At 45.9% G+C, this 14,242-nt stretch overlaps 1 protein-coding gene across 3 annotated transcripts in view; it reads right to left on the bottom strand.

Moving 5' to 3' along the window:
- Positions 1 to 14,242, bottom strand: part of LOC129817767 (ryanodine receptor 3-like) — a 295,018-nt gene that overhangs the window by 27,877 nt on the left and 252,899 nt on the right. For all 3 annotated transcript variants that reach the window (XM_055873310.1, XM_055873311.1, XM_055873312.1), the window contains 5 exons: positions 5,745 to 5,857; positions 3,817 to 3,913; positions 1,765 to 1,877; positions 1,569 to 1,620; positions 1,274 to 1,333 (listed from right to left, as the gene is read on the bottom strand). In XM_055873310.1, the coding sequence (XP_055729285.1) occupies positions 1,274 to 1,333; positions 1,569 to 1,620; positions 1,765 to 1,877; positions 3,817 to 3,913; positions 5,745 to 5,857 (435 nt within the window). The remainder of the gene's footprint in view (positions 1 to 1,273; positions 1,334 to 1,568; positions 1,621 to 1,764; positions 1,878 to 3,816; positions 3,914 to 5,744; positions 5,858 to 14,242) is intronic.

The following is a 14,242-nucleotide window of genomic DNA, read 5'->3' as shown; positions in this document are numbered from 1 at the left end:
AGTTTGTCCACAATGAGAAAGGCACGCTTACCCTTCTCCCTTTGTTGCCTCTGTACAGGATACAGCCTCTTGCGACGTTCGTTTATCTCTCGTGGAAATTGGTCATTCAGACCGAATTTGGTCCCTTTAAGCTCCCTTCCCCTGCTTCTGATCAGCTCCTTTTGTTGGTCGTGCTGATTGGTCGGGGACCCTTGGTCTTGTCGCTCCGAGCTCCAAGTCTGTGTACTCGGTGGAAAGTCACCTTTTTTACAGTCTAGTGGAAGTTTCAATGCGGATTGCTTGACTTCTCTGATCGCGCCCTCTGGATTGTTGGATGCGTCCGCAGAAATCACAGAAAATATTAGATTTTCACGCTACGGCTTTGTACGTCTAGTAGCGACTCCCTCATCACCCTGTTTTCCCTGAGTAGACAATCCATGTTGGAACCGTGGATTTTTACCTTGGCTGTGAGTGCCTTCTTTTCTCTTTGGAGCGAACGAATTTCACTCCAAACTCACCCTCAGCCCTGCTACCTCCTCACACAACATTTTCAGTGTTACATGGATTCCAGCCAGAGCACTAGCCTCTACTTCAACGGTAAGTAAATCGTCCGTGTCTGTAGATGAATCTGTCTTTCTTTTTTTGTCGGGTTAGAGTTATTTTATGAGGTAGCCGGATCTTTCCATGATGGAGTATGTTGTTCCTCCATTGCATAAAGCTGTTTTTACTCGTCGACTTCCCTCAGGATCTCCTTAGTATCCACGTTGGCTCTTTACTGTTAGTTGTTTACAAACGTTTTTAACAATGCGTCTTTCCCACAACGGCGACCGGTGTTTCTGTAGTACAGCCACCTAGCACTGTTGTTTGGTTAGCGGTGTTTCTGTAGTACAGCCAGCACTGTTGATGTTACCAGCCAAACTAAAAAGTTAGCTAGCTACTAAGAAACTTTCCAATGTACTTTTAAAACAACAAACTTTCCAAAACAACAAACCGTGCTCTCCTTCGTTCCGCGTTCAACGGGAAGTGACCTGTAAGGTAGGCTAGGCCTAGCCCAAGATGTACTGTTATGGAGTGTAGGCGTGCCTCTGGTTTGAGGATTTTTACATGGCTGAAGTTTCAGTGAGCATGTCTACAGTGACAATGCTTGTCTTTGTTAGGTGACACAGTAATCATGGCAAGTTATCAGTTGCATCCAGGAGTCAGATATCTATCCAGCCTATAGCCACAGGCTATTAAAGGTATCTACGGCTTTAAGCCTTGTGGTTAGTGAGGCGCAACAAAGGCAGATTCAAACCTCAAATGTCTTCTCTTTCCCCTCTTCCTCCTCTTCCTCCTCTTCATCCTCTGCACAACTCTGAGGAGATAGAGGAGGACATGTTAGAGTTATGACAACGGTGTATTAATTGTATATAAACCCAGTCTGATTATGAAAGTGCGTGTTTACACAGGCAGCCCAATTCTGATATTTTGCCACTAATTGGCCTTTTGACCAATCAGATCAGATCTTTTATCAATAATTGGGCAAAAGATCAGAACTGGGCTGCCTATGTAAATGCAGCCAAAGTGTGCTCAAATTCTCAGTTGCGTACCTTTGCCATCATGTCTGCATACGCAATATACAGCGGATCTTCTTCCAAGAAACTGTTGAGAATAACAAATTATCCAATCATTATCATGTCTTGTATCAAGTCAGTAGAGATAAATAACACAAATAAGTTAAGATCACACAATTATTATCTATTTAAGTAAGATTGGTTGGATAAAACACTAATTTATCTCTCATACCTTCTCTCTGTGAGGGCGTTGTGGCTGAAGTGAAGGATAAGCTGATGAAGAGGGTCTGGCTTAATCTCAACCTCCTCCTCTTCTTCCTCCTCCACGATCTTCATCGGAGTTTTCTACACAGACGACCCACAAGAGACAGAAGTTATCTCTGTTCTTCACCTGGCCTTTCCACTAGAGACTACACCCTGCTGGCTAAAGACAGAAGTTCTCTGTTCTTCACCTGGCCTTTCCACTAGAGACTACACCCTGCTGGCTAAAGACAGAGGTTATCTCTGTTCCTCACCTGGCCTTTCCACTAGAGACTACACCCTGCTGGCTAAAGACAGAAGTTATCTCTGTTCTTCACCTGGCCTTTCCACTAGAGACTACACCCTGCTGGATAAAGACAGAGGTTATCTCTGTTCTTCACCTGGCCTTTCCACTAGAGACTACACCCTGCTGGATAAAGACAGAGGTTATCTCTGTTCTTCACCTGGCCTTTCCACTAGAGACTACACCCTGCTGGCTAAAGACAGAAGTTATCTCTGTTCTTCACCTGGCCTTTCCACTAGAGACTACACCCTGCTGGCTAAAGACAGAGGTTATCTCTGTTCTTCACCTGGCCTTTCCACTAGAGACTACACCCTGCTGGCTAATCTCGCCCACCAGCCGGCTCTCTCTGTGAGTCGAACCTTCTGGTTTCACAGCACCTCAGAACGGGACTTGACAGGAAGTCTATGGCAGGAGAGGACGAAACAACCGCTGGTTTTAATTGGCTGATCTCTCAGTCCGTCCCCTCGCCTCTACATTGTGGACTTCAAAACGGGTGAGCAGCGCAAGGGATTTAAACAAGCAAGTGAGTTCGTAAAATCTGAAAGTACGCACCTTAGAAATTGTTTTCACATATAAACATTATAAGCCCGAACTCAGAATCAATTGTGCTGCCCAATGTGATAGAATATTTATTTTCATTGTGGGATTTATTCTAATACAGCTGTAGCAGGCTTGCTCCCTCTCCCGCCTCCATTTTAACCACACCCCTTTCAAGTCCCACTTTGTTGCACAGTGTTACCAGGGTGGGGTGGGGTGGGGGGGGGGGGGGGGGGGTTGCATTGTCAGGGGAATTGACCAGGGTATTGTTTAGTAGGGCACACCGTAGCAAAACATTTACGACAGAAAACAAAAAGCTGCGTTATTATTGGTTCAGGTAGTTGCTCCCTGTTTCAAAACGTTGTTTCCCTACTGAACAGGACCCAGTAGTGAAACGCATGCAGGCTACTATGGTCCAACAGATGCAGCACTACTAAATACAGTGTGTGGACGACGATGATGATGATGATGACGATGATGATGAATGTGTTACGTCGTCTACTCTTGTACATTCTTCCTCTGACATGTTTTATGACATGTTGCAGTACTGTGTAAATATGGTTACTTCCTTACAAGTGTATATTCTGATTTGTTCAGTGAGATCAATGAATTTTAACACCCGTCACAATACTGTATGAATCGGGACGGAGATGTGGGCGAGCATGCTACCGAAGACGTCACTTCACACTCCACTTGACCACGTCACTACAGACTTACAGTTACAGCAGAGACCATACTGTACAACATCTAGTTGGTGGGGTCGAAGTCGGACATCAAACAGCTAACACCTATTGAGGGCTTTAGCCGCGCCTCTCTTACCACAGTAGTAGTAGTAGTGACATAGCCCATGCCATAGCCTGTTTTTCTAGCCACGTGCTTTGCTGCGGAGACGGAGACATTGCTGCCACTGAGTCTCCTGAGGTTGAGCCTGTCATGTCTGTCAAGGCTCTGCCGGTAGCGAGCCACAAAGCTAGAGAGAGCGCGGGGCCCTCGGGAACGTCTGGGGGCCCAAGGCGAGGTCCCCAGACCCAGGCGGACCGGGAAGCGATCCCGATCCCGAAGCTCGACGGCGGGCATCGTGCTCAAGAGGCAGTCGGCGGAGAGGGCTGGTGGGGGTGCGGTGCCAACACAGGGCACAGGGGGCAAGGCTGAGGCTAGGGCTGAGGTGGTGGCAGACACCACCGCAACATGCCCAGTACTTACTGCCAGGTCCTGCACTAGCTTCTCCTCAAAGGAGTACTCCTCTGTCTCTATCCATAGTCTCACATAGCCCAACACGAAGAGGTTAATAGAACGATGCCTGGGGAAGGAGGGATGAGAGGAGGAGAAGGAGAGGAAAATGAGGTTAAGGTGTGTCCAAGTAAGTTTAGGAAAGGGGGAGGCGGAAGGAGGGAGAGATGTGAGGGTGAAACAGGAAGGAAGAGCATTCCAGGGTGGTGATTGGTCGATGTGGTAGCCACTGGCCCTTCTGACTGGTCAACCTTGATGGCTTGATTAGCATACAGAAACTGTCTGAGGATGTGGTTAAAATTATATCTAAAAACACTGAACACTGTATTCAAATATTATTTCAGTTAATAAATGATACCTAAAGCTCCAAAAATACAGTCATTATGTTACTTAAATCACATGAGAAAAAAACATTCCATGATTCTAAGACAAAATGAGAATGATGATCTTTATGTAAACAAGCAAAATGATTCCTGGATTGCTCATTGATTGACCACTGATTGGCTGTAAGTTGAGGCTGACCAATCAGAATCAACAGTGCAGTAAACTGGAGGTAGGTTGTGGTAGGTGCAGTAGGTAGGTGGTGTTGACTGTTGGCTCAGTCCATAGCCTGGAGAATAAGATGGAGGAGGGGAGAGAGGTGAAGCATTCGACCTAGCCTGGGTGCCAGTCTGTTTGGCATGACAATTCCACAAGGAGTTGGCAAGAGAGCAGAAACAGACTGACACTCAGGCTAGCGTTCAGCCAGGAGTCTCACATTACCGTTAGCATGGAGAACAGGTGGTCAAAATTAGAGTCAGCGAACGCCTTTTCCAGCCAAACGTACCGATAGCCGTTCAGGAAGTAATTGTTATTTTTGTATCTGAGGGAAAGGTATTGTAGGTGGTATAACAGAGAGAAATAACAGAAAGGAAGAACAAAGTTAGGGAGGTAGAGAGAGAGAGAGAGAGAGCGAGAGAGAGGGCGAGAGAGAGAGAGAGAGAGAGAGAGAGAGAGAGAGAGGGCGAAGGAGAGCGAGCGAGAGAGAGCGAGTGAGAGTAAGAGAGCGAGAGAGCGAAAGAGAGCGAGCGAGCGAGAGCGAAAGAGAGCGAGCGAGCGCGAAAGAGAGCGAGCGAAAGAGAGCGAGAGAGCGAGAGAGCGAGAGAGAGAGAGAGAGAGAGAGAGAAAGAAAGAGAGAGAGAGAGCGAGAGAGAGGATACACTAGTAATAGCATGTCACCAACTTCACTGAGAGATAACAGAGATACAGGACTGGAACATTACATTTGATTTGATGGAGACAATAGCCCCATGAAGGATGACTGAGGACTTTTTTCTGGGTTAGTTGTTGACACAGTTACAAAGTTGGGCTGTATAAAAGCTTGGATTTAAAAACACCTCAAACTCACATTCATCTACGTATCTTCAAATCAAATCGTATTGGTCACATACACATATTTATCAGATATTATTGAGGGTCTAGCAAAATGCTTGTGTTCCTAGCTCCAACAGTGCAGTAGTATCTAACAATTCACATCAATACACACAAATTTAAAAGTAAAAGAATGGAATAAAGAAATATATAACTATTAGATTGAGCAACGTCGGAGTGACATTGACTAAAACACAGTAGAATAGAATACAGTATATACATATGAGATGAGTAAAACAGTATGTAAACATTATTAAAGTGACTAGTGTTCCATTATTAAAGTGGCCAGTGATTCCATGTCTATGTACATAGGTCAGCAGCCTCTAAGGTGCAGGGTTGAGTAATCGGGTTGTAGCCGGCTAGTGATCTTATTTAGTTGACAGAGACAACATAGGCCTACATTAGTCAAAACTCCCATTTTTTCCCCCCCACCATCAGTGTACCTCTAGTTGTCATGAGTAGTATGTACGTGTGCTAGAAGCCCGTCTTACCTGGGGAGGTTGTAGAGCGGTGCCATACGGAAGCAGGCCACCACGGCACGTTTACGTTGTTTGGACAGCAGCTTCTGAAACACACACTTCTTCAACCTCAGAGGTTGCTCCACCTAGTGGGCAAAACATGACGTCTTACGGGGGAAAAAACATTATACATTTGCTTCTGTGGATGGATATTCCTCGTGACAAATCTTAGGTACGTTTCGGTGTCCCTCAAGGCTTTACAGTAGTTCTCGTTCTGTGCGGTGATGTTGCTTCAGAAACACAGTGTCACAGCTGCACATTTCATTGAAACATGGCGAAGCTTCACAATCTGTCTGCAATGCGCACTTTGATTGTTATAATTACTAAATCATTATTATGTACTTTATGCATTTGTACTATTGGCTGTTGACTATCGTTTACCTGGCTGTTGACTATAGTTTACCTGGCTGTTGACTATACTGTACCTGGCTGTTGACTATAGGGTACCTGGTTGTTGACTATAGTTTACCTGGCTGTTGACTATAGTTTACCTGGCTGTTGACTATACTGTACCTGGCTGTTGACTATAGGGTACCTGGTTGTTGACTGTAATTTACCTGGCTGTTGACTATAGTGTACCTGGCTGTTGACTAGAGGGTACCTGGCTGTTGACTATACTGTACCTGGCTGTTGACTATAGGGTACCTGGCTGTTGACTATACTGTACCTGGCTGTTGACTATAGTTTACCTGGCTGTTGACTATAGTGTACCTGGCTGTTGACTATAGTGTACCTGGCTGTTGACTATACTGTACCTGGCTGTTGACTGTAATTTACCTGGCTGTTGACTATAGTGTACCTGGCTGTTGACTAGAGGGTACCTGGCTGTTGACTAGAAGGTACCTGGCTGTTGACTAGAGGGTACCTGGCTGTTGACTATACTGTACCTGGCTGTTGACTATACTGTACCTGGCTGTTGACTAGAGGGTACCTGGCTGTTGACTGTAGTGTACCTGGCTGTTGACTGTAGTGTACCTGGCTGTTGACTGTAGTGTACCTGGCTGTTGACTATACTGTACCTGGCTGTTGACTATAGTTTACCTGGCTGTTGACTATACTGTACCTGGCTGTTGACTATACTGTACCTGGCTGTTGACTAGAGGGTACCTGGCTGTTGACTATACTGTACCTGGCTGTTGACTGTAGTGTACCTGGCTGTTGACTATACTGTACCTGGCTGTTGACTATACTGTACCTGGCTGTTGACTATACTGTACCTGGCTGTTGACTAGAGGGTACCTGGCTGTTGACTATACAGTACCTGGCTGTTGACTATACTGTACCTGGCTGTTGACTAGAGGGTACCTGGCTGTTGACTATAGTGTACCTGGCTATTGACTATAGTGTACCTGGCTGTTGACTAGAGGGTACCTGGCTGTTGACTATACTGTACCTGGCTATTGACTATAGGGCACTAGGCTGTTGACTATAGTGTACCTGGCTGTTGACTATAGTGTACCTGGCTGTTGACTAGAGGGTACCTGGCTGTTGACTATACTGTACCTGGCTATTGACTATAGGGCACTAGGCTGTTGACTATAGTGTACCTGGCTGTTGACTATAGTGTTCCTGGCTGTTGACTATACTGTACCTGGCTGTTGACTATAGGGCACTAGGCTGTTGACTATACTGTACCTGGCTGTTGACTAGAGGGTACCTGGCTGTTGACTATACTGTACCTGGCTGTTGACTATAGTTTACCTGGCTGTTGACTGTAGTTTACCTGGCTGTTGACTGTAGTTTACCTGGCTGTTGAATATAGTGTACCTGGCTGTTGACTATACTGTACCTGGCTGTTGACTGTAATTTACCTGGCTGCTGACTATAGTGTACCTGGCTGCTGACTATAGTTTACCTGGCTGTTGACTATAGTGTACCTGGCTGCTGACTATAGTTTACCTGGCTGTTGACTATAGTTTACCTGGCTGTTGACTGTATGGAACCTGGCTGTTGACTAGAGGGTACCTGACTGTTGACTATACTGTACCTGGCTGTTGACTATAGTTTACCTGGCTGTTGACTGTAGTTTACCTGGCTGTTGACTATACTGTACCTGGCTGTTGACTATAGTTTACCTGGCTGTTGACTGTAGTTTACCTGGCTGTTGACTGTAGTTTACCTGGCTGTTGACTGTAGTTTACCTGGCTGTTGACTATAGTTTACCTGGCTGTTGACTATAGTTTACCTGGCTGTTGACTATAGTGTACCTGGCTGCTGACTATAGTTTACCTGGCTGTTGACTATAGTTTACCTGGCTGTTGACTGTATGGAACCTGGCTGTTGACTAGAGGGTACCTGACTGTTGACTGTAGTTTACCTGGCTGTTGACTGTAGTTTACCTGGCTGTTGACTGTAATTTACCTGGCTGTTGACTATACTGTACCTGGCTGTTGACTGTAGTTTACCTGGCTGTTGACTATAGTGTACCTGGCTGTTGACTATAGTTTACCTGGCTGTTGACTATAGTTTACCTGGCTGTTGACTGTACTGTACCTGGCTGTTGACTGTAGTGTACCTGGCTGTTGACTATAGTGTACCTGGCTGTTGACTATAGTTTACCTGGCTGTTGACTATAGTGTACCTGGCTGTTGACTATACTGTACCTGGCTGTTGACTGTAATTTACCTGGCTGTTGACTATAGTTTACCTGGCTGTTGACTGTACTGTACCTGGCTGTTGACCATAGTGTACCTGGCTGTTGACTATAGTGTACCTGGCTGTTGACTATAGTGTACCTGGCTGTTGACTATACTGTACCTGGCTGTTGACTGTAATTTACCTGGCTGTTGACTATAGTTTACCTGGCTGTTGACTATAGTGTACCTGGCTGTTGACTGTAGTGTACCTGGCTGTTGACTATAGTGTACCTGGCTGTTGACTATACTGTACCTGGCTGTTGACTAGAGGGTACTAGGCTGTTGACTATAGTGTACCTGGCTGTTGACTAGAGGGTACCTGGCTGTTGACTATACTGTACCTGGCTGTTGACTAGAGGGTACCTGGCTGTTGACTGTAGTGTACCTGGCTGTTGACTGTAGTGTACCTGGCTGTTGACTGTAGTGTACCTGGCTGTTGACTATACTGTACCTGGCTGTTGACTATAGTTTACCTGGCTGTTGACTATACTGTACCTGGCTGTTGACTATACTGTACCTGGCTGTTGACTAGAGGGTACCTGGCTGTTGACTATACTGTACCTGGCTGTTGACTGTAGTGTACCTGGCTGTTGACTATACTGTACCTGGCTGTTGACTATACTGTACCTGGCTGTTGACTATACTGTACCTGGCTGTTGACTAGAGGGTACCTGGCTGTTGACTATAGTGTACCTGGCTATTGACTATAGTGTACCTGGCTGTTGACTAGAGGGTACCTGGCTGTTGACTATACTGTACCTGGCTATTGACTATAGGGCACTAGGCTGTTGACTATAGTGTACCTGGCTGTTGACTATAGTGTACCTGGCTGTTGACTAGAGGGTACCTGGCTGTTGACTATACTGTACCTGGCTGTTGACTAGAGGGTACCTGGCTGTTGACTAGAGGGTACCTGGCTGTTGACTATACTGTACCTGGCTATTGACTATAGGGCACTAGGCTGTTGACTATAGTGTTCCTGGCTGTTGACTATACTGTACCTGGCTGTTGACTATAGGGCAGTAGGCTGTTGACTATACTGTACCTGGCTGTTGACTAGAGGGTACCTGGCTGTTGACTATACTGTACCTGGCTGTTGACTATAGTTTACCTGGCTGTTGACTGTAGTTTACCTGGCTGTTGACTGTAGTTTACCTGGCTGTTGAATATAGTGTACCTGGCTGTTGACTATAATGTACCTGGCTGTTGACTGTAATTTACCTGGCTGCTGACTATAGTGTACCTGGCTGCTGACTATAGTTTACCTGGCTGTTGACTATAGTGTACCTGGCTGCTGACTATAGTTTACCTGGCTGTTGACTATAGTTTACCTGGCTGTTGACTGTATGGAACCTGGCTGTTGACTAGAGGGTACCTGACTGTTGACTATACTGTACCTGGCTGTTGACTATAGTTTACCTGGCTGTTGACTGTAGTTTACCTTGCTGTTGACTATACTGTACCTGGCTGTTGACTATAGTTTACCTGGCTGTTGACTGTAGTTTACCTGGCTGTTGACTGTAGTTTACCTGGCTGTTGACTGTAGTTTACCTGGCTGTTGACTATAGTTTACCTGGCTGTTGACTATAGTGTACCTGGCTGCTGACTATAGTTTACCTGGCTGTTGACTATAGTTTACCTGGCTGTTGACTGTATGGAACCTGGCTGTTGACTAGAGGGTACCTGACTGTTGACTGTAGTTTACCTGGCTGTTGACTGTAGTTTACCTGGCTGTTGACTGTAGTTTACCTGGCTGTTGACTATAGTGTACCTGGCTGTTGACTATAGTTTACCTGGCTGTTGACTATAGTTTACCTGGCTGTTGACTGTACTGTACCTGGCTGTTGACTGTAGTGTACCTGGCTGTTGACTATAGTGTACCTGGCTGTTGACTGTAATTTACCTGGCTGTTGACTATAGTGTACCTGGCTGTTGACTAGAGGGTACCTGGCTGTTGACTAGAAGGTACCTGGCTGTTGACTAGAGGGTACCTGGCTGTTGACTATACTGTACCTGGCTGTTGACTATACTGTACCTGGCTGTTGACTAGAGGGTACCTGGCTGTTGACTGTAGTGTACCTGGCTGTTGACTGTAGTGTACCTGGCTGTTGACTATACTGTACCTGGCTGTTGACTATAGTTTACCTGGCTGTTGACTATACTGTACCTGGCTGTTGACTATACTGTACCTGGCTGTTGACTAGAGGGTATCTGGATGTTGACTATACTGTACCTGGCTGTTGACTGTAGTGTACCTGGCTGTTGACTATACTGTACCTGGCTGTTGACTATACTGTACCTGGCTGTTGACTATACTGTACCTGGCTATTGACTATAGGGCACTAGGCTGTTGACTATAGTGTACCTGGCTGTTGACTATAGTGTACCTGGCTGTTGACTAGAGGGTACCTGGCTGTTGACTATACTGTACATGGCTATTGACTATAGGGCACTAGGCTGTTGACTATAGTGTACCTGGCTGTTGACTATACTGTACCTGGCTGTTGACTGTACTGTACCTGGCTGTTGACTGTAGTGTACCTGGCTGTTGACTATACTGTACCTGGCTGTTGACTATAGTGTACCTGGCTATTGACTATAGTGTACCTGGCTGTTGACTAGAGGGTACCTGGCTGTTGACTATACTGTACCTGGCTATTGACTATAGGGCACTAGGCTGTTGACTATAGTGTACCTGGCTGTTGACTATAGTGTACCTGGCTGTTGACTAGAGGGTACCTGGCTGTTGACTATACTGTACCTGGCTATTGACTATAGGGCACTAGGCTGTTGACTATAGTGTACCTGGCTGTTGACTATAGTGTTCCTGGCTGTTGACTATACTGTACCTGGCTGTTGACTATAGGGCACTAGGCTGTTGACTATACTGTACCTGGCTGTTGACTAGAGGGTACCTGGCTGTTGACTATACTGTACCTGGCTGTTGACTAGAGGGTACCTGGCTGTTGACTATAGTTTACCTGGCTGTTGACTGTAGTTTACCTGGCTGTTGACTGTAGTTTACCTGGCTGTTGACTGTAGTTTACCTGGCTGTTGAATATAGTGTACCTGGCTGTTGACTATACTGTACCTGGCTGTTGACTGTAATTTACCTGGCTGCTGACTATAGTGTACCTGGCTGCTGACTATAGTTTACCTGGCTGTTGACTATAGTGTACCTGGCTGCTGACTATAGTTTACCTGGCTGTTGACTATAGTTTACCTGGCTGTTGACTGTATGGAACCTGGCTGTTGACTAGAGGGTACCTGACTGTTGACTATACTGTACCTGGCTGTTGACTATAGTTTACCTGGCTGTTGACTGTAGTTTACCTGGCTGTTGACTGTAGTTTACCTGGCTGTTGACTATACTGTACCTGGCTGTTGACTATAGTTTACCTGGCTGTTGACTGTAGTTTACCTGGCTGTTGACTGTAGTTTACCTGGCTGTTGACTGTAGTTTACCTGGCTGTTGACTATAGTTTACCTGGCTGTTGACTATAGTTTACCTGGCTGTTGACTATAGTGTACCTGGCTGCTGACTATAGTTTACCTGGCTGTTGACTATAGTTTACCTGGCTGTTGACTGTATGGAACCTGGCTGTTGACTAGAGGGTACCTGACTGTTGACTGTAGTTTACCTGGCTGTTGACTGTAGTTTACCTGGCTGTTGACTGTAATTTACCTGGCTGTTGACTATACTGTACCTGGCTGTTGACTGTAGTTTACCTGGCTGTTGACTATAGTGTACCTGGCTGTTGACTATAGTTTACCTGGCTGTTGACTATAGTTTACCTGGCTGTTGACTGTACTGTACCTGGCTGTTGACTGTAGTGTACCTGGCTATTGACTATAGTGTACCTGGCTGTTGACTATAGTTTACCTGGCTGTTGACTATAGTGTACCTGGCTGTTGACTATACTGTACCTGGCTGTTGACTGTAATTTACCTGGCTGTTGACTATAGTCTACCTGGCTGTTGACTGTACTGTACCTGGCTGTTGACCATAGTGTACCTGGCTGTTGACTATAGTGTACCTGGCTGTTGACTATAGTGTACCTGGCTGTTGACTATACTGTACCTGGCTGTTGACTGTAATTTACCTGGCTGTTGACTATAGTTTACCTGGCTGTTGACTATAGTGTACCTGGCTGTTGACTGTAGTGTACCTGGCTGTTGACTATAGTGTACCTGGCTGTTGACTATACTGTACCTGGCTGTTGACTAGAGGGTACTAGGCTGTTGACTATAGTGTACCTGGCTGTTGACTAGAGGGTACCTGGCTGTTGACTATACTGTACCTGGCTGTTGACTATACTGTACCTGGCTGTTGACTAGAGGGTACCTGGCTGTTGACTGTAGTGTACCTGGCTGTTGACTGTAGTGTACCTGGCTGTTGACTGTAGTGTACCTGGCTGTTGACTATACTGTACCTGGCTAGTGACTATAGTTTACCTGGCTGTTGACTATACTGTACCTGGCTGTTGACTATACTGTACCTGGCTGTTGACTAGAGGGTACCTGGCTGTTGACTATACTGTACCTGGCTGTTGACTGTAGTGTACCTGGCTGTTGACTATACTGTACCTGGCTGTTGACTATACTGTACCTGGCTGTTGACTATACTGTACCTGGCTGTTGACTAGAGGGTACCTGGCTGTTGACTATAGTGTACCTGGCTATTGACTATAGTGTACCTGGCTGTTGACTAGAGGGTACCTGGCTGTTGACTATACTGTACCTGGCTATTGACTAGAGGGCACTAGGCTGTTGACTATAGTGTACCTGGCTGTTGACTATAGTGTACCTGGCTGTTGACTAGAGGGTACCTGGCTGTTGACTATACTGTACCTGGCTGTTGACTAGAGGGTACCTGGCTGTTGACTAGAGGGTACCTGGCTGTTGACTATACTGTACCTGGCTATTGACTATAGGGCACTAGGCTGTTGACTATAGTGTTCCTGGCTGTTGACTATACTGTACCTGGCTGTTGACTATAGGGCAGTAGGCTGTTGACTATACTGTACCTGGCTGTTGACTAGAGGGTACCTGGCTGTTGACTATACTGTACCTGGCTGTTGACTATAGTTTACCTGGCTGTTGACTGTAGTTTACCTGGCTGTTGACTGTAGTTTACCTGGCTGTTGAATATAGTGTACCTGGCTGTTGACTATAATGTACCTGGCTGTTGACTGTAATTTACCTGGCTGCTGACTATAGTGTACCTGGCTGCTGACTATAGTTTACCTGGCTGTTGACTATAGTGTACCTGGCTGCTGACTATAGTTTACCTGGCTGTTGACTATAGTTTACCTGGCTGTTGACTGTATGGAACCTGGCTGTTGACTAGAGGGTACCTGACTGTTGACTATACTGTACCTGGCTGTTGACTATAGTTTACCTGGCTGTTGACTGTAGTTTACCTGGCTGTTGACTATACTGTACCTGGCTGTTGACTATAGTTTACCTGGCTGTTGACTGTAGTTTACCTGGCTGTTGACTGTAGTTTACCTGGCTGTTGACTGTAGTTTACCTGGCTGTTGACTATAGTTTACCTGGCTGTTGACTATAGTGTACCTGGCTGCTGACTATAGTTTACCTGGCTGTTGACTATAGTTTACCTGGCTGTTGACTGTATGGAACCTGGCTGTTGACTAGAGGGTACCTGACTGTTGACTGTAGTTTACCTGGCTCTTGACTGTAGTTTACCTGGCTGTTGACTGTAGTTTACCTGGCTGTTGACTATAGTGTACCTGGCTGTTGACTATAGTTTACCTGGCTGTTGACTATAGTTTACCTGGCTGTTGACTGTACTGTACCTGGCTGTTGACTGTA

Source organism: Salvelinus fontinalis, chromosome 20 (assembly GCF_029448725.1).
Source record: "Salvelinus fontinalis isolate EN_2023a chromosome 20, ASM2944872v1, whole genome shotgun sequence".
Classification (NCBI taxonomy): domain Eukaryota; kingdom Metazoa; phylum Chordata; class Actinopteri; order Salmoniformes; family Salmonidae; genus Salvelinus; species Salvelinus fontinalis.
Note: the sequence above shows the minus strand (reverse complement) of the source record. Positions and strands in the feature narration are given on the sequence as shown.